This window comes from Mesoplodon bidens, assembly GCF_964165515.1.
Source record: "Mesoplodon bidens genome assembly, chromosome: 3".
In the NCBI taxonomy this organism is placed as follows: Eukaryota; Metazoa; Chordata; class Mammalia; order Artiodactyla; family Ziphiidae; genus Mesoplodon; species Mesoplodon bidens.
In genome coordinates this window covers 168723888-168744447 of record NC_138178.1, presented here as the reverse complement: position 1 = coordinate 168744447, position 20560 = coordinate 168723888, and the positions used below count along the sequence as shown (strand labels likewise).

The window sequence follows — 20560 nt, the reverse complement described above, 5'->3', positions numbered from 1 at the left end:
ATAAAACTTGGACTCTGAGACTTCACGTGGTGGCAGGGAGAGCACCCAGCACCCAGCTCCTTCCAAGAGGTGGAGGTTCCCCTCTGAGCTCTCTAGGAGTTGATATCCATTGATGACTTACCTTGGACACCTGCAGGTTTAGCTGTTCAGTGATGCCAGACAAGTCAGCCCGCTACAAGAACAAGTCCGTGATGCCCAGCTTGGGCAAAATCTGATCTAATTTATAGGAGCTAGAAATGGAGAATTTGGGGATATACAATTTGAGCTTCCTGTAAAAATACCTGAAAGAGGCACTGGGTTAAAACACTGGACTCAGGAATTAGCCAAGTGTCCCAGCTGGCTGCGCTCTCCTTGACTGCGTGTGCTCACTGCCCACATTCCATCTGAGTTCGGGGGTCACAAACACACTTTGCCTGTGCCGCTCCCTCGGATGAGTGCTGCCAGGGGCTTAAAGCCAGGCTCCTTCTTTGCCCTCAGGGCCTGCCGTCTGCAGGACCTCCTTCCTTTGGGAGTTCGTCTTCAGCAGAGGTTGTTTTCTGCAGACACGCCAGGTGCCCAGGGAGATGCAAGTCTCCTGGTGTGGCAGTTTTGCCTTTGTCTCTGATGAGGCCCCGTGCTTTTCCCTTGTTTGGGACCCATTGATTTCTTTGGGTGGAATTCCTCCACCACATGGGCTGTGTGAATCTTCCATCCACATGTGGCCTTGGCCTGAGGTCTTTTTCTTATGTGTGGCTGGAGACGTTTCCTGCTCATAACCCCATGGTGACGTGAAAGCTTCCCTGCTATTTCCTGGGGTGGGTGGAAACCTCTCTACGCCAGCTCAGTCAGCCATCTTGACGGGAGGTCTATCCATTCATTGCACAGGGTGGTCCCTCAGAGAGCCAGTGTCACTGCACCCCAGGCTTGTGCAGTACAAGGGCTACATCTAGAACCCAGACTCCTAACTCCTAGTCTGCTTCTCTTTTCACTGATGAGAGCGAAATCACATTTTGGGTACAATAGGAGTGTTCCTTATTTAAGGAAACCCAAGGGAAGTCTTGAAGGAAGTAAGAATTCTTCCATAATTTGGCGATCCCCTCCACTCCCATGTGGGGCACTGGCTTTCATTGGAAGGGTCCATGTGAAGGGCACTGCTGCAGACTCTGCACCGCACCATGCCCTGATGGATTACCTCTTCTGAAGCAGGTGACCTCCACCTTGTCAGCATCTCTGGAGTCAAAACCTCTTCCACCTGCTCCATTTTCCCTCAGTTAGGAAGGATGAAAACGGCTGTTGCGTCTCCTTTGTAATCCATCCATAGCACCGAACAGGGCAAGTATCTGTCGTGAAGATACCAGTGGTGCTGGGTATCCTGCAGCATCACAGGCACCTTGACTACTGTATCCTCATCAACATAGAAGTCATGGGGAGCGGTCATCAAGGGGATGGATGGTGTCCCCCACAGAGCTGGAGGGACGAAGGGAAGAAGATACAGAGCAGCCGTGGACCAACAAGCCAAACCTCCAGCCCGGGAGTGCATCCCCCCATCATCACTCAAGACTCACCCTCCACCATCTCATCCGTTCAGCACCTGACCTGCCTGGAGAATGGATCTGGGGGTTCAGATAGGCTCTAACATAAGAGACCCCAGAGGATGCCAGTAAGGTTGTTTCCTGTCTTCACCAATGACTTGAAATCATTGGACTTAAATAATTTTGCCAACCTGATGTTCGTAGAGTGGTAGCTCACTGTGGTTTGGACACGCACTTTCTTGTTTTAAAATAAGGTTGAGTAGGGCTTTCCCCATGGCGCAGTGGTTGAGAGTCCGCCTGCCGATGCAGGGGACATGGGTTCGTGCCCCGGTCCGGGAAGATCCCACATGCCACAGAGCGGCTGGGCCCGTGAGCCATGGCTGCTGAGCCTGCGCATCCGGAGCCTGTGCTCCGCAATGGGAAAGGCCACAGCAGTGAGAGGCCCGCGTACTGCAAAAAAATAAATAAATAAAAAAATAAGGTTGAGTAGTCTTTAGTATGTTTATGGATCAACTAGAAGTTTGGGGGGATTTTTTTTTTTATTTTGGGGTTTTTGTTTGGTTTTTTATTTATTTTATTATTATTTTTTAGTTCAGTGCTAGTTCACTTTTTTACCCATATTTCTATAGGGCTGTTTCTTAGTGATTTGCAGGAGTTCTCTGAACACTAGTTGTCTATCAGTTCTGTGTGTTGCCAATGTGTTCTCTTCCTCTGTGACTTGTCTTTTCACTTTCATAATTGTGTGTTTTGATGATTGAAATTCTTCACTATGCAGTGAGCATATCAGGTTTTTCCTTTATGGTTCGATCTCTGTGTCCTGCTTAGGAAAAATTTTCCTACCTCCAGGTCATGAAGATACTCCCCTATTTCATCTACAAGGTTTACTCTTACCTTTTGCATTTAGGACTTTACTTCACCTGCAGTGAATGCTTATGATCTGTAGGATGGAGGGGTACAAAATCATTTTTTTTCCATGAGGATACTGTCCCAGGACTGCTTTTTAAAAATCTATGCTTCTTAGCACAGGGAGATCAGCTCGGTGCTTTGTGACCGCCTGGAGGGGTGGGATAGGGAGGGTGGGAGGGAGGGAGACGCAAGAGGGAAGGGATGTGGGAACAGATGTATATGTATGACTGATTCACTATGTTATAAAGCAGAAACTAATAAAAATAAAAATAAAAAAATAATAAAAATCTATGCTTTTTCTCAATGCTCTATCACGCAGGCTTTGTCAAATATCAAATGTCCATATATCCATGGAGCCATTTCTGGGTTCCATTCCAGCCTCTCTGTTCGGTCCCATTGGTCTATGCATACCACACAGTCTAAATTAATATTTATAACCAGTATTGCTCCCCAGCAGACAGATTCTTTCTTTGTAACTATTCTTGGCCCTTTGCTCTCCCATATACACTTTAGAATCAACTTGTTAACTGGTACCAAAAAGAATCTTTTAAAAACCTGTTGGGATTACTTTAAAACATTTAGATCAATTTGGGCGGGAACCGACATCTTTACCATGTTAAGTCTTCCTATCCATAAATACGGTATATCTATTTTTTATTTGTCGACTTTAATATCTCTCGATATAATTTTATCTACAGAGATTCTGCATATCTTTGGTTTGTTTTCTTCTAGGGACTTTCCGTTTTTTAAGATAAGCCACAGTTGTTCTACTACTATCACCATGTGACCTGGACTGAGGTCTTGGGGCTACATTTGTGTCCCCAGAGTGACGGGCAGATGTGTTGGAGGGCAAGATGTCTATTTCCTGTCTATTTCTGGAGCACCTCCTTCTCTGTGCCACGAGCACTAACACAACTGCAGCGAGGTCTCTTTCAGGAAGAGAGCACCAAAATCTTCATTATTTCTGGCCAGAGCTTTGGGTGTGGTGATGGTGTATACTACACATGTAAATTATATTATATTTTAAATGGAATGGAGTCAATAGAATATTGTGCAGCCACTAAAATGAGATCTAAATAAAGTTTTCAATAGCGTAAAACTACACACACACACACACACACACACACGAGTGCATGTGAAAATTGATAACATCCGAATAAAGTCTATAGATCATCACCAACGTCAGCTTCCTGGTTTGCTACTGTACTACAGTTACATAAGATGTTATCTAGAGGAATCTGAGTGAAAGGTACATGGAACCACTCTGTACAACTTTGCAACTCCCTATGAATTTATACTTATTGCAGAATTAAAAGAAAATTTTTTTAAAGTTTTCAGTGGTGCCTGAAAATTCCACATGTAAAAATGCAAGCAGTGACCAGTTTGGCTGGATTATTAGTCTGGGACTGTTCCCCAGAATCTGTTCCCTGTAGATTCAAGGTGGTTACAGCAGGGGATTGAGAGGCAGATATGAAGCAGCAATTGCCCGCTGAAGGCAGACGAAATGATGAACAGACCAGAGGGGCTGTGTGCTCCAGCTCACCTATGCTCTCCGCCAAGTTCATTGTCCAGCTCTACCCTGCTGACCAACAGTGTCTCCAGACCACTGCCAGGTGCTCAGCCTGGGCCTCTCTCCAAGCTCTCCTTACATGGAACCACTCTGGCGGCTGGATGTGCCTGGCGTGTAGATTTCCTGATACGTTCCAACGTGTCCACTGGCTCCAGTGACTTTTTCTCTGTCCCTCCAACTCCCTCTTCCTCCATACCTTCACTTCCCGAGTCCTACCCACAAACATGCCAGGACTAATTCCTCTCACAACCCCCTTTCCCTTCCCACTCACGGTGACCATGCTTCCTGGATGGCACCCTAAGTGATACACACTGTACAAAACCGTTCCTACCTGTGATTTCAACTCTATTAACATGTGTGTGAATGGAAGACTGGAAGGAATTAGGCTAAAATGTTAATGTTGGTTCCCTCAGGAAGGTAGGATTCTGGGCAATTTCTATTTTTTCTTTTATACATAGATGTATTTTTAAAGGTCTTCAAAATTGTTATCATTAGAATAATTACAAATTCTCTATTTATTGAGCATATATAATGGTCAGGGGGTGGCAAACTTCTGCAAAGGGCAAGAAAGTAAATATTTTATGCTTTGCAGGTCATTCTGTCTCAGTAGCAACTACTAATCTCTGTCCCGTGAAAGCAGCCAGAGATAATACAGAAATGAATGGGCGTGGCTGTGTGCCAATAAAACTTTATTTACAAAAACAGGTGGCGTTCAGGTTTGGCCAGGAGCTGTAGTTTGCTGATCCCTTCAGGCCCTCTTCTAAGGAGTATTCAAATATGTGACATCTTTTGATTCTCAGAAACAAAACTTTGAAGCAGGGACTCTTATATGCTTATAAGAGTCCTTCAAGCAAACAACCTGCCCTGTTTGTACTGTTGGTAAGTGGCAAAGCTGGATATGAATCCAGCAGTTCAACTTGTCACCGTTGGGTAGAATGCATTTCATACATTGCTGTTATTTTTTTTAAAAAATAAGAAAATATGTCTAAAGATATGAAGGGGTGGAAATCAATACTACACAAACTTAACTATCTGAGGCTCTAACATTAAATTTTCAGAAGGCTGCTCAACCCTATAAGACCCAACCCATCCACTTTCTGTTTGGGGGGAGTTTCTATGTGATCCTTCAACAAATTAGGGGGAAAGGGAAGATGTAGGACCCACCAACGAATTGACTCTTACCTTTGAAGTACATGTGATTCACCAGCACCATCGTGGTATCTGCGCTGAGCTCGTTGACCAAATCCACAATCTTCCCTCGAGTTTCCTCCCTGACTTGGTTGTTGATAAGCTGGGCTGTGCCCTCAGAGTCGTCGAAGTTGGTGTGGAAGAGTTTGGACTCATAGGAGGTCATGGAGTTGTTAAGGAATCTCGGAAGGAGCGGCAGCTCCAGGCTCAACAACAGGGTGCTGCCCATGCGTATCTCCAGCCTGTCGGCCGGGAGGTGGAGGGTGTGCAGCAGGTTCTGGAAGCCCCTGTGCATGTCAGATACTGACACCTCTGTGAGGTTGAAGCCGAGACCCTCGAGGATCTGGGTCCGGCTGTGCTAACGGACCCCAAGGGACAGCATGGCGTAGGTGGCGAAGATGCTCAGCGGGGAGAAGATGTTGCTCCCGTAGGGTTGGGAAGCCATCAGGTGGTAGAAGCGGAGAGCAAAGGCAGTATTGCCTGCAGTGACCTTGAGGCTGGGGGAGCCCTCACCTGTGCCTGGAGCCTCCTGATGGGGGCAGTGGATGTGACCCTGGCCGTGATGCCCGGGATGCCGCTGACCTTGAGAAAGGACCAGTAGTCCAGCCAGAAGGAGGAGCAGGCAGTCGGCAAGATGCACCTTCTGTGCTCTCAGGTCTACAAGAGGAAAGAATGTGCCCAGGAAACTCCCCAGCAGAAGGCCCAACCCCACTGAGATGCCAGGCAGAAGGCAGGGCCCCAGGGATCTAAGTGATACTCTCAACTCCTGCAGATGAGCTTGCAGGGGAGTAGCAAACACCCAGTACTTCCACGTGTGTGGGGCCACGACACTCTGTAGCAGGGCTTCAGATTTACAAAGCAGCTCGTTGTCCACCATCCCATTTCCTTTCCCATCTCTGTGAGCTCTGCACGGCACTGGACTCCATTCTCATTACAGAGAAAGGGAAACAGAGACTCCAAAAGTGACTTAACCAAGTCACCGAACTAGTAAATATCTGAGCTAGAACACAGGTCTCCGGACTCTCAGCCTGGGGTGCCTTGCACCATCTGAGTTTATTTCCTTAGCCCAGTGACCCATCACGTCAAAGGTGCTCACGCCAAAGGCTATGTTAGCGACTACCCCACAGACATCCGTGGTGTGCTTTACACTTTGCAAAATCGCCTTTATGCCATTTTGTTTGACCCTCTTATCCAGGTAGAGGTCAACAGAGCTGGTATTCTTATCACCACTCTGTACAGATGAGATCACCGATTCTCAACACATGATTTGTCCAAAGTCTCAGGCATAGAATTGGTCCCTTTCCCTAATGAACTTAACCTGCCCCGAACAGGATGCTCGATTTTCTCCACCAAATCTTCTCTGCCCCATCAAGTGGCCCTACCATTACCTAGTTCTCAGCCCCAAACCCAGTTGTCACCCCTAACATCCATCTGGCCTTCCATCCATCCCACCCCATTTAATCTCTCAGTCCCTCTTGACCCTCATGCAACTCTCCATCATTTTTCACCCAGACCAGAGGTCAGAAAACTTTTCCTATAAAGAGCCAGATAGTAAATATCTTTGGCTGTGGGGACCATACAGTCACTATTACATCTACTCAACTTTGCTGTGCTCACTGGAGAGGGACCATAACAAGGAACACCCCTCCCCCTAACATGGCTTCCTACCAACCTATACCAACCACTCCTCACCCCCTCTCACACCCTTCTCACCGGCTTTGCAGTGAGATTACCCAGAAGCTCTGACAGGAGCCCTCCAAAAGCAGCTGGAGCCAGAAGACCTGGGTCCCCAGCTGTACGTGGCCTTGCAGGAGGCTCTTCTGGGTCTGAGCACCAGTTCCTTGCCCAGTGCAGCAAGGAGGTTGGTGCAGTCATATGTAGGGGTCTTTCTAGCCTTTGTCACCTCTAATTAGGGTGACCAATTGTTCCAGTTTGCCCAGGACTTTCCTACTTTTAGCGCTGAAAGTCTTGTCCCAGAACTCCCAGTCCTAGGCAAACTGGGACAGCTGGTCATCCTCCTTTTAGTCTCTACTATGACCCTCGTAGGGTTACTCACGGCACAGTCAATCCTGGAGCGGCCCTTGGGTGCCTGTCTGAGCTCTAGATGTGGCTTGGATTTATCAAGCCCAGGAAGATTGGAGAAACCTCTCCGTACCACCTACCACCTCCCTGATTAGGTAATTATTAATGAACCGACCCATGGGTACAGTGTGGAGTCTCAATAGAGAGAGAAAACTCACTGCAAGTTGGCTCACCTCCTCCCAGGAGAACCCCCTTTCCCTCCTGGGGGGCCCAAGAGAGTTCACCCCTTCCTGCTTGTGTTATTTGCTGAGGTTCACCTGATACTTGCTTTTCCCGTGGCTCAAGGGAGCCCCTTAGTGGGCCTGGTCTCCACTCTGACCCTCAACTGCCATGTGAACTTAAGTACTACCATCCCCCTCTCTGGGTTTCTGTTGCCCCGCACCACCATTTTAGCCATATCCCTGCCCCTGCAAATAAAGAGCTGGGCCAGACCAGGGGCAGCAAACTCCAGCGCCTTCACAAACTTGGGAAGGCAGCTTCCGGGATGACATGGTGGGAAACAGTGGGCACGCGGAACTGGTATCAGCTCTCTGTGGCCAGACAAGACCCATCTAGGGGCTAGATCCTGCCCAGGGCTTCCAGTGTGCAGTCCTGGACTACGTGGTTTCTGGGAAGCCTGCCAGCTTTATAGTGGCGTGGTTCTGTGATGGAACCTCCTAAGATGTCACATGGTAGACTGCAAGGACAGCGCACCCCAGGAGCAAAGGCGGGAACAGATGCCTCCTTGGTCCAGGAATCCAATCGCTCATTTCCTCTCTAATCATGGAGCTGAAGCTGCTCTCTCGCCAGTAATCAGGGAACCTCAGGACCCTTGGATCACTCTGGGACAGCTGCAGGTAGGGGTGATGTCTGGCTGCTTCTCAGGCCATATGGCTCAAGGAGGAGAAGACTTCAGCTGATCTCTGAATCCATTCCTTCCTTCATTCATTCATTCAATCAATCATCCAGCTCCTTGCTGAGCTCCTGCTATGGTAAACAGCATTGTTACATTCTCATTGGCTGGATACACACACTGTAGGACATAATTGTGAAGAATAAGTTCAGGAGTTAGGATTGACTGTACAGGGAATTACTCTGGCTGCAGGGGGGGACGGGGGTTAGGAAGGGTGTCCTGGGGAAGGGACATCAGAGCTGAGACGGATGATGAGTTCCCAAGTTAAAGGAGAGGGGTTAGAGCAGGGAACAGTGTTCCAGATAGGGGAACAGCATGAAAAAATGTTCTGCAGAAGAATGAATCATGGAAAAATGATGGGTGCAAAGACCCCAGTGTGCCTGAGGGTCAGGGCATGAAGGACAGGGGGTGGGAGAGGATGGGAGAGGCAGCATCCGGGACACACAGGTGCACAAGACACCACCTTGACCTTAGGGGGCAGGAGACGAGGTGTGACCAAGAACAGCAACAGCATGAGGCAGCCCCAGGCACGTCCATACGCCTTAGAGCAAGGGATTGGAAGGGAGAGACAGGGCGGGCTTCATGGAGGAGGGGGCATTTAGGTTGATCGTGGTTTGGTCTGATTCAAGGGCATTAGACTCCTCTCTCTGACTGTGCAGAGCAGCAGCATCTTAGCCATGAGGATTTCCTATCTGATCCTGAGCAGGTGATTCCAGAAGGTGAAAGTCATTCTGGACTAAGAGGGGAGGGAGGGGATGAGGATCTCTTGTCTTCAAGGCCCAGCTGAGTCTTTCAAACTCTGTCTCCCTCCCTCCCATGTTTCCAGCCCCCATCAGGCCCTTCTGTGAGCACTGCTGGCTCTGTTCAGGTCTAACCAAAGGCAGGTAGAACACACAGTCTAGACTTTGAGCCCCTCTGGACCCCTCAGCTCAGAGCCACCTGGGTTCTGACAGCCCATTTAGGGCTCTTAAGGATAGTGAGATAAGGGAGGGTGGGGCTTTATGAAAGACTGTGCACATATAGGGATTTGCAGCAGGCTCTCCTGATGGAGACTCACTCCACTTTCTGATACTTGGCGGCTGACCGCTTCTCAGCCGCATCCCTCCTCCCCCTTCTGCCCCACATCTGGACGAGCTGATGAGAAAGCCCACTGGTAGTTCAATCCTCACCCCAGCCCCTCCCACCTGCCACTGTAAAAACCCCAAGCCGGCCTCCCATTCCTGCTTTCTCGGGCCATTTTTGGACCAGCTTGGGACCCTGCCTTGTCCTCCCCAGCAAGCCTCATTATGTGAACAATAAACCTCCCCATGCCCTCTGGGTGCACGTGTGGTGTCATCAGTCTTGACATTCAAAACAAATTCTAGGTGGCGGTTTATTATGGGCTGAATTATGTGCCCCCCAATCATATGTTGAGGTTCTACCCCCGGTGCCCCCAGAATGTGACCATATTTGGAGATAGAGGTCTTAAAGAGGTAATTAAAGGCTTCCCTGATGGCGCAGTGGTTGAGAGTCCGCCTGCCGATGCAGGGGACGTGGGTTCGTGCCCTGGTCTCGGAAGATCCCACATGCCGCGGAGCGGCTGGGCCCGTGAGCCATGGCCACTGAGCCTGCGCGTCCGGAGCCTGTGCTCCACAACGGAAGAGACCACAACAGTGAGAGGTCCGCGTGCCGCAAAACAAAACAAAACAAAACAAAAAAACACACATATTTTAATGAATAACAAATGCTGATCTCTTAATTTGGGCTGATATTCTCCCTCAATTTTGTCCTTAGTAAGAGTTTACACAGGGTTTACTGAGCAGTAAACCCTTCCTTTGTATTAGCCCATCATTTGGCTTAGACATGGTGTAAATAATTGCAATCCTCAAGTTAGTGGCACTGGGTGAGGCCCTAGCTCATGTGCCCTGGAGTATGCCTTTATCCAGGTCCTTTAAACAGGGCCTGGGAAGGGATCAGTCCCTGTGATGGATTAAATATGGCTGCACAGTCTGTGCTGCTCCTTCCGTCAGGAGGTGGAGTCTATTTCCCCTCCCTCCCTTTGAGTCAGGGCTTCCCCTGTGACTTGTCTTAATCCTTTGGGGCATAAGTGATGCTGTGTAAACTCCTGAGGCTGAGCCTTGAGATCATCAACTTCTGCTTTCACATGCTGGTCCATTCTTTCTTGGAAGCCAGCTGCCAGGTAAGGAGGCTGACCTGGAGCTGCCATGCTGTAAGGAAGCCCAAGCTAACCAAATGGGTGGGCGGTGGGGGAGAGAGAGAAAGGGGGGGAGGTGTCACGTGGAGGAGCACTGAGTCAGCAGACACGTGGATGAAGCCTCCAGGGACCTCTTTACCCAGCCCACCCACAGTCTGAGCACAGCCAAGCGAATGACCCCAGCCAGCACCCTGTAGAGCAGAAGAACCACTTGGCTAAGCCCTGCCTGAATTTCCCACCCATCTAAGCCCGATAAAAGTGAGAAAGTGGGGCTTCCCTGGTGGCGCAGTGGTTGCCAGTCCGCCTGCTGATGCAGGGAACACGGGTTCGTGCCCCGCTCCGGGAATATCCCACATGCTGCGGAGCGGCTAGGCCCGTGAGCCATGGCCGCGGAGCCTGTGCTCCACAACGGGAGAGGCCACAACAGTGAGAGGCCTGCGTACCGAAAAAAAAAAAAAAAGTGAGAAAGTAAAGTGATTGTTGTTTTCAACCACTGAGGTTTGGGGTGGTTTGTTACATAACCATGAATCTTCCAAACAGTCCCAGACTTAGGGTTTTCCTAGAGCAGTTCTTTTTTCCTTTTTCTTTTGGAAGAACTCTGAAGCACAGGTCACCTGACAGACACTAAGTAGCAGGACACCACACGGGACGGGTGATATTCTCAAGGATGAGGAAGGCGGGGGCTGGAGACGAGGCACAAGTCCATTCACTGAGTCATCAGTCATTTACTGAGAACCTACTATGTGCCTGGCACTGTGCAGGGCTCTGGGAGTTGAGCCTTGGGGAGGACAAAGTCCCCGCCCTCATGGAACTTACATCCTAGTCCAGGTGATGGACAGGAAACAAATAAACACATAATAGAATTTCAGATCCGTGCCAAAAGGAACATGGGGGGAAGAGGAGATACAGACGGATTGTGTAACAGGAAGAGCCCAATCGGACTACACGTTGGATCTGTTTCTTTTACTTTAACCTTTGCTTCCCATTGATTTTGTTCACTAAAAGGATACTGTGTATACATAATGGCCTGCCTTGGGGAACCCTGCCCCTCTGCCTGGATGTTAAACCAGAGTGCCTTTGTTCAGGGAAACATCCAGACCCTGTCCACCTGGGGATGGCTGCAAGAAAGAAGAAATGAACGCATCCCCTCCCCCAGGCTGGCCATTCCAGGGGATATTTGCAAAATTTATGGCCTTTTGACTTTACTTCCTCATCTCCTCCCCATCTCTGTGCTATAAAAGAAACTGGCATCCAAACCCCGATAAGATGGTTATTTAGAGACATTAGTCCTCCGTCTTCTCGGTCTGCCGGCTTTCGAATAAAGTCGGATTCTTTGCCTCAACACCTCGTCTCCGATTCATCGGTATGTTGTGCAGTGAACAGAGCGAGCTTGGACTCAGTAACAACTGGGGCTGGGCAGTCCACCCTGAGGAGGTGGCTTTTGAGCTAAGACCTGCATGAAGAGAAGGGACAAGGACAAGCATGCAGACAAGTGTGGCCGGAGTCCAGGCCGAGGGGAAAGTGCGATGCCCAAATCAAAGAGGATGTCACCGGTGAGGCGGGTGGCGGGCATCTGAGCAGCCCCAGGGGGCCTCTGAAGCCACAGCTCCCGTTGCCACAGACACCTTCTGAAAAAGAAAGTGGAGGGCTTCCCTGGTGGCGCAGTGGTTGGGAGTCCGCCTGCCGATGCAGGGGACACGGGTTCGTGACCCGGTCCGGGAAGATCCAACATGCCGCGGAGCGGCTGGGCCCGTGAGCCATGGCCACTGAGCCTGCGCGTCCATAGCCTGTGCTCCGCAACGGGAGAGGCCACAGCACTGAGAGGCCCGCGAACAAAAGAAAGTGGAGTTCCTCTTCCTCATTCCTCAATCACCATAGAAACCCTGCCAGAGGGAACCGGAGCAGCGGGAGGAGAAACCAGCGAGGGGGACCAACCTACCAACGTCCCACAGATGTACAGGCAGAAGTCAAATGCATCAGAGACAGTTAGCTGACAATTAACTCTGCATCCGTTGCAACGACTGCTTTCAGTGCAGGGATGGCTGGGTTGCATGTGCCTGGTGACGGTTGGATCACAGTAAGTTAAAAAAAAAAAATACAACCCTAGAAAGAGGCTGCAGAGTCACTCAGTTGGCAGGCTTCCTGGGTTCTGATTAGTCAGATGCCTGCGAGCCCCCAGTGCTGCTGAGAATGTGCTGATAACAAACATGAACTTGAACTGGGAGGTGTGAAAGTAGCAAGCTCCCCCAACTGAAGGCAGCGCGGGCGGCCGGGTAGCTGGGAACGGGAGTCAGGAGGCCCGGGTTCCAGTTCCTTGATGGTCAGTGGTCTCTGGGTGGCCTTCAGCAGGTCCCTTTCCCTCTCTGGCCTCAGTTTCCCCATTTATAAATGGAAGGGGCTGGACCAGTAAGGGCTGCACACTGGACCTTCTCGGGGACCAGGCTGTTAACAGGATAATGAGGCAAGTCACAGGAGCACCGCAGGAAAGCATCAGTGGCCAGGGCCACGTCTGCCATGTAGTAGATGCTCAGTAAATTTGTTGAGGGGCTAGATGGACCTGGTGCCTGATCTAATGATGGCGCCAAGAGACCTTCTGATTGTCCCAAGGGAGTTGGAAATCTGGATTTCTTTTTTAATGTGAACTATCCCAATTTGAAAATGTGGGCCCCTAATTTAAATGAGTTTTTTTAAAATCCATCCATTTCAAACAGTACGGCTTCTACCGGTTCAACCTGTTTGCTGCCAGTTTGCAATAACCTTGGTACTAGCAGATTTTCAAGGCCTTTTCCAGCTCTGCATTCGTCGGAGGAAAAAATAATGTTTATGTCACACTTGATTCGTTAAAGGGTTTGAGGCTGGCTTAGGAGACCTCCCCAGATTTAAAGTTAAAAGTTAAAAATTAAAAAATCAGACACACCGTCAGGAAAAATATAAATGAAGTTGGAATGCTGATCAAAGCAGTGATAAAAAAGAACAAACCTGGAGGGCTTACCCTACCGGATTTTGAGATATTATCAAAGTCACAGTAAATTACCAGAAACAGAATGCCACAGCTGGAAAGTCAAAGAAAGTGCATATTTATGAGCTAGAAGTTTTCACAAGGCTATTTGCTGCTACGCTTCCTAGAGACCAAGGTCACAAGGGTCACGTTCACTTACATGGTTTTCACTGCTCATGTGGGCAAGGAAGCTGGAAGCAAGGAAGGTTCTTCATAAAGCAGCCCCTAACTTATCCCTTGGGAATGTCTCCAGCTCCCTCTGGCTACACACCCTACCCTTCCTCTTCCTAGGATGCAGAGGAGAAGGGCTGTCAGGATGGCCAGAGCAGGGAGCTCAGGAGCTGCCTCCCTTGGGTCCACTGGGAGAGAAGGAAGATCTGTGGGCTCAGGCCTGTCTCAGGTCCAGGCTGAGGGAGTACGATAAAAGGGGAGCCTTCAGATTGCTCCAGGTCCAGCCCAGCGTGGCCAGATAAAGATCAGCCTGAGATGCGCAGCCGCAGATGCACTGTTGGTTTGCTCGCTTCCTTAGCTCATGCCGTTGTCCCACTTGGGTGGCCGTCTCCTGTTCCTGCTGACCAGGAGCCCCTCCCTTCCCTAATCCCTCCACTCAGCCCCCAGCGCCAAGTCAGAGATGTTCCTTCTAGAAGCTCCTTCATACCGCTGTGGATGTTGAGGTCAAAAATGGCCGAGCACCAGCAATTCGTATACTTCAATCTAACACACAGAGCTTTGTGTCCTGCACTTCCCACCCAGCATTAGACTGTCATCCCCCGCACTACAACATTCTTCCAAACATCCAAAATATCACTTCTTCAGGATCTGCCATCATTTATTTAGGCAATCCCCTGCCGCTGGACATTTCAGTTACTTCTGAATTCCTTTTGAGCCTTAGGAGATTATGGGGAATGTACATCGTTAGACCTAAATGCACGTCTGTTCCCCATCTCTTCCTTAGGACCGAGTCCTTGAAGCAGGATCTGGGCTGTGATCCTACATTGGTCTCCAAGGGCTGCTTAACAAAGCACCGTAAGCTAAGTGGCTTAACCAACAGAAATATTATTCTCTCACAGCTTTGAAGGTAAGAAAATCCAGATTCAAGGTGTGGACAGGGCCAACAACAAAGCAGCAGACTCACAGATATAGAGAACAGACTAGTGGTTACCCGTAGGGAAGGGAAAAATAAGCGTAGGGGATTAAGAAGTACAAACTATCATGTATAAAATAAGCTACAAGGATATATTGTACAACACAGGGAATGTAGCCAATATTTTGTGAAATACACATTGAAACTGTCAAAAAATACAATTAGCAGAAACTAACACAACACTGTAAGGCAATTATACTTCAATAAAAAAATAATAATAAGTAAATAAAAATGTGGAATAAGAACATAGACATCCAGATATTTTAGAGCCAGCTTTCCTTTGTCCAAAAAACAGCACTACATATAAGGGCAAGAAAGGAGAAGTGAATTCAAGCAGGAAGTCAGATACTCAGACAGAAAAGGCAGCCCGGAGGTAAGGAAGGTAATCAATTTAGTTTTTTCCTTCTTTAGGCATTGGCCTTCAGCCAGCTGGGGAGAAGCATGGTGGTAACCTTCATGTGGTCCCTGCAGGTACCAGCAACTAATGTTAAACATAACCCCACATTCGAATCTAAAAAAGAGTGGATATATGTATATGTAGAACTGATTCACTTTGCTGTACACCTGAAACTAACACAACATTCTAAGTCAACTATATTCCAATAAAAAGTAAAATAAAATAAAATAGTCAAACTCAGACAAATAAGTAAATGAACAAATAAATAAATAAAAGTGTTATAAAAACCTTAAAAAAAAAAAGCCAAAAACGTGTGGACAGGGGGTTCCCTCTAAAGGCTCTAGGGAAGGATCCTTCCTTGACTCTTCCAGCCTCTGGAGGCGCCACTCGTTCTTTGGCTGTGGCTGCATCACTGCAATCTCTGCCTCCGTCTTCATGTGGCTTCTCCCATACGTCTCTTTGTGTCTCACATGTCACCCTGCCTTTCTCTTATAAGGACACCTGTCACAGGATTTGGGGCCACCTAGATAATCCAGGATGATTTCACCTTGAGATCCTTAATTATATCTACAAAGACTCTTTTTCCAAATAAAGTTGCCTTTGCAGGGGCCAGGGCTTAGGACAAGGACATACAATTCACCCCACTCCAGATACCCTTGACCAATTGCCCTCCATGGAGAAGCTCCCCCACTTCCCACACCAGTGACACATACCAGGATGCCCCTTTCTGTCACATTTTTGCAATGGCCTTGGGGAAACCTTTTGATTCTCCGAGACTTGTTTCACCTCCAGTACCCAGGGATAATAGTCCCTGGTTTTCAGTGGGTCAGAGGAGATCGGGGGCTTTGGGGCTGTGCTTTGCCAGCTGGGGTCCAGTGCGGGTGTCTGCCTGTTACTCTTCATCCAAGGCAGCTCGTGCAACTTCAGGGACCCCCGGGGAGCATGTGGGACCTCACAGCCTGGTGTGTGGAGACCCGGAGGCCCTGGCTGTAAGCGTAGCCCGAGAAGGCAGCCCAGTAGCAGGCGGCCAGGTGCCTGGGAAACAGATGGGGTGGCCGGAGGTCTTGACCTCAGGAAACAGGTGACAAGGGCCTGGGCTCAGCATTGAGGTGGGGAAAGTGGCGGGCAACGGTAGCCCTCTCTGGGTCGATATTCTCTGAAGTTGAAAACTGAGAGGGTGGAGGAAGACAGTACAACTAGCTGGGCTGGAGTCTGGTGATTCTTAACTGGCCTGCTCTACTGTGGGACCCAATTCTTTCACCCTCGGCAGGTCTGCCCTCAAATAAGCTGCCAGGGCTCCTTCCAGTACATGCTAGCCCAGCCCCACCGTGTCAGAGTCACCCAGACACACTCACCCTGACGCTACAGGATCACCTGCGGATTCCAGACCCCGCACTGAAGCTGCCAACTCAGCAGGTCGGGTGGACCTGGGCATCTGTGCGTTCAATCTCGTCTCCAAGGCAATGCGATGCCAGCGGGGTCTGGGAGTTGCTGGAGCAGTGGGAAGGGGATCAGCCTCACTGGGCCATCAAGCAGCTGAGCGAGCACCCCAAGACGAGAGGATGCCCCCCAGGTCTCTCGAAAACCTTGCAGCTGCTCCCAAAGTGGCAGACTGGACAAAAGGAAGCCTGGCACTGTGGCTCTGGGGGGACCTTTATTTTGATCCATACTTAGACCTAGACAGTTCAGCCTTCCAATCTCACCCCTTCCTCTGTATGTGTCACACACGTTGTCTGTACTTGGTTACGCAGAGGTCTGCATACCCTCTGTCTCTAGAATCTCCGTTTCTCTCTATAGACACGGATGATTTATATTCTATTCTATAATGAGAGTTCTATACGGTATGCTCTATATTCTATCCTATAATAAGTGTTCTATATAGTTCTCTCTATAGACACAGATGATTTACATTCTATTCTATAATGGAGTTCTATACGACATGTGTGAGCTCGTGCCCACACTCCCACAGGCAGAGGAGAGAGGAGGAAGAACTTACGACTTTGTAGGAACAGAACCCCTAGGTGCTACCATCATTGGGTTTTCCTCATACAGGAAACCGGCAGGGAAACGGGCCTCAGAGGCACGTGGCCAGACTTAGGGCTGAGGCTTTTAATGCAGGCTTGATGAGGGGCGGCGGTGGCACTGCGCTCACTCAGAGCCGTGCAGACGCACGTGGCGGGTCACTGGTGTCCACACACGGAGGCCTGCAATCTACGGCCAGCGAGGCAGCGACAGCTGACAGAAGCAGCGGTCCCCTCCCCCTCCCCCCCCAGCCTCCAAAGCACAGCCTCACGTGACAGGAGTCCTGGCAGAGACAGCGGGGAAGCCCCCCATGGGGAGAGAGGGCCATGAGAAGGCCACTGTTCTCCAGGAAGAACTTTCCAGAACCAAATGCGATTTCTCTCTTGGCAGGCCTTAAACTGGGGGGCTCTGAGCAGATACCCCGGACCTGCTGAGATTGGAGTCCCCACGTCCTCTGCTGGAAGAGGGAGCAGGGCTTTAACGGGCTCCAGTATCTGACTGGGGGGATTTACTCCTGCCGTTGTGCCAAGGAGTAAGGAGTGCTGCACGCCCCCGGCCCCCCATCCCACAAAGCTGCCGGATCTCTTGATGCAGAGGCCTCTGAAGGGATGATGCTTCAGCATGGCTGTCTCCACAAGGTAGCAGCCCACGCCCCCCAAGTGCTGATGCACCAGGGCTCCGGGCCATGAAGGAGACATTCCAGACCATGGAGGGGAAGCCTCCATCCGCTCTCCCAAGTGGCCCTGGCTCCAGGCAGCTGTGCTGTACAAAGCTTGCTGTTACACCTGCCGTTGGGCCTGGCCTTGGCCCTTGCTGTTTGCATGTCCAGCGGGTAGCGATTTCCCCAGCTGGGCCTCAATTTCCACATCTGGAAAATAAGGATGTCCTTGCAACCACAGAGGGGTTTCTGAGGATCAGCTGGAAGAGGAAGCCGAAAAGAGCTTTGTGAATCTCCAAGGTCTGGCCAAACGCACGGACGCAGTCTCAGACACCCGGTCAGCCTACTCACTTCAGTGGACAGGCCACGTCCCGGTGCACCTCCTTCTTTTCCAGAAGCCACCGCTCTACCCTTCACCGGGTTCTCCTTTCACTGACTGTGTCCTCCTGCCCTTGACAGCACATACGTGGCCACGTACCCCTGAATGCTCCGCCTCCCTCCCCCACCCGCACCTGCCACACCCTCAGCCCCCTGAGGGTGACCCTACCGTGTGCCATTGAGTCCCCTGCCATGGCTTCGGCTGGGGGTCTCACCCACAGCTCGTTCCCCCTCCCACGGGGGCTAGAGGCCTTGGGGGCCATGGGAAGTGCCCCTGATCTGGCCCCAAGCGCGGCCAGTGACTGGTTGACCAGTGAGGGCCCCTCTCTCAGGGAGGCACGGCAGAGTGCATTAGCGTGGGGTGGTGAGGTTCAGGAGCCCCGAAGCTGCAGAGGAACTGGGGAGGCAGAGGCAGAGGCAGATACAGGAACAGAGGCGGCAAAGGTAGGGAGGAGTTGAGTCACCTTCAGGACAGGGACATTCGCCCCCTCCTGAGTGCCTGGCAGCTGAGTGGATTGTGCCCAAGGGTGGTTCCAGCCCTGAGCGTGAGCTGACAGTGTGGCTGCCCAGACCCTCCCTCTCCCCCCCTTACTTCCTCCAAATAAGCTCAACTACTGTGTAAGCTTAGTACTGCTGGTATTGCGCCCATTTTACAGATGAGGAAACTGAGGTCCTGAGAGGTAAACTACTTTCCCCAGCTCACCCAGGGAGAAAGTAACAGAGCCAATGTTCAAGTCTGGTCTTTCTAACTCCATATTCTGCATTCCTCAGAAACGCTGGTCGCAGCAATCAACTCGCTTGTCCACTCAGCCCAGGGCTGGGTCTGCAGGAATCATCATGTAAATGTGTGCTGCTGGTGGGTTGCTTGCTTCACAAGGAGGGAAAACAACCATGCTGGCTGGGTTCCAAGCCCCCTCTGATCCTGCGTTATTCCAAACGCGTTTCCCATGAAGTCTGGGGCACTTCTTCAGGCTCGTCGCGTGTGTGTCCGAGTGTATAAGTGTGCACCCAAGCCCAGGGTCTGCCCCAGGAGGCAAGGAACACTCTGGGAAGCTCAGTGCTTGGTTTAGAGCAGAGTTTCTCAACCTGACACTCTTGACATTTGGGACTGGGGGGTGGGTGCTGTCCTGTGCAATGAAGGATGTTTAGCAGCATCCCTGGTCTCTACCCACTAGGTGCCAGGAGCCCCCGCCCCCACACAGCTGTAACGACCCCAAACCTCTCCAGACATTGCCAAATGTCCCCTGAGAGGCAAAGTCACCCCACTGAGAAACAGGTAGAGAAGACCGCAGCTCTTCACCAAGGACCCCGGCAGCCTTGGTTTATGCTCTAATGTGTGAATCTTATACAAAGCACAAACACAAGTCTTACATTCTCCATTTTCTTTTCCAGCCCTTTCCCCAGGCTAAGCCTGGGAGCATCCATCTCCCAGGGGTGCTTCCATCTGGCTGATTGCAGGGCAGTTCGCCAGGCTCGGCAAGGACAAGGCTTCGAGTCGCCAGCAGATGGCGCAGAAATCCTTCCCAGACCTCTGTGAATGCTGATTTCTTCTCTGTGTCCTGAGTTAGTCTGAGAATCTGGTGCTGAAAGGGGCTTTAGTGCCCCCCTCCTCAGCTTGGGGTGGGGGCGGATTTTGCCCCCCAGGGAACCTCTGGTGATGTCTGGAGACATTTTGGATCGTCATCGTTGGGGGAGGGATGGCTACTGCCATCTAATGGGTAGAGACCAAAGACGAGGCTGAACACCCCATGATGCACACGACAGCCTCCGGCACCAGGAATGATCCAGCCCTGAATGTCAATTGTGCCGAGGTTGAGAAACCCCTGTTGATAGATGGATAAACAGAGGACACAGAGGAAGAGCTTAATTGTATGGTGGCTTCCCAGTATGGTTATAGGATGTAGTGATAAGATGAGATGAAAACTCTGTGATGAGGGTCTATAAGTACCTATGCTTGAGGGCAGGGGGTCTGATTTCTTTGTCTCTCTCCCTGCGTCCAGCAGAAGTGCTCAGGAAAAGTTGACTGAACTGGATTGAATCGGCCCCTCCTCGTCTGAAGATGGGCAATAGCTATAGGTGCGTTTTGGCGTTGCCTCCAAATCAGATGTTAACAGCTGCCCAGAGCACGTGGTTGAGAGGTGCTGGGCTCCGCAGGTAAGAGTCCTAGGATTGACTAGTCATGTCTGCTATGAGTGCAGAACCAGATAATCAGAAATTCAGCCATTTTGCTTATCCTAGAATAGATGATCAGAAGACTGGGAGGAAAAGATTCCCTTAGAGAGGACTTTTCTTAAAAATCCTAAGTCCTCTGAATTGATTCACTGTAAAACAGATAAACAAACATCAAGATGCATTTAGAGCATCCTGGAAAACATGGAAGAAAATATTAGAACTTTGTTTACCTTTTATTGTTTTAATATAAAAGAAATGAAGCTCTGCTCGTTTGTAATACGTGATTTGCACCGGCTCTCTTACTCAGTTACCTATCACCCAGCCAACTCCACGTGCAGAGTCCAAGTTATGTTGGTGGGGGGAGCACCCCACGGTGTGCAAGGGGCAGTATTGTCCTTGGTCCTTGGTTCAACTTCTGATGATTGGTTCAGATGGCAGTTTCTGGCTC

The 20560-nt window shown here is 50.2% G+C and overlaps 1 protein-coding gene across 1 annotated transcript in view; it reads right to left on the bottom strand.

Moving 5' to 3' along the window:
- The window catches only part of SERPINA4 (serpin family A member 4), a gene marked incomplete at both ends in the record, with an annotated part of 30457 nt that overhangs the window by 853 nt on the left and 9044 nt on the right, over nucleotides 1–20560 (bottom strand). The window contains 7 exon segments of the mRNA XM_081228309.1: nucleotides 122–172; nucleotides 176–281; nucleotides 1172–1191; nucleotides 1193–1246; nucleotides 1250–1446; nucleotides 5170–5533; nucleotides 5537–5832. Coding sequence (XP_081084435.1) covers nucleotides 122–172; nucleotides 176–281; nucleotides 1172–1191; nucleotides 1193–1246; nucleotides 1250–1446; nucleotides 5170–5533; nucleotides 5537–5832 — 1088 coding nt within the window.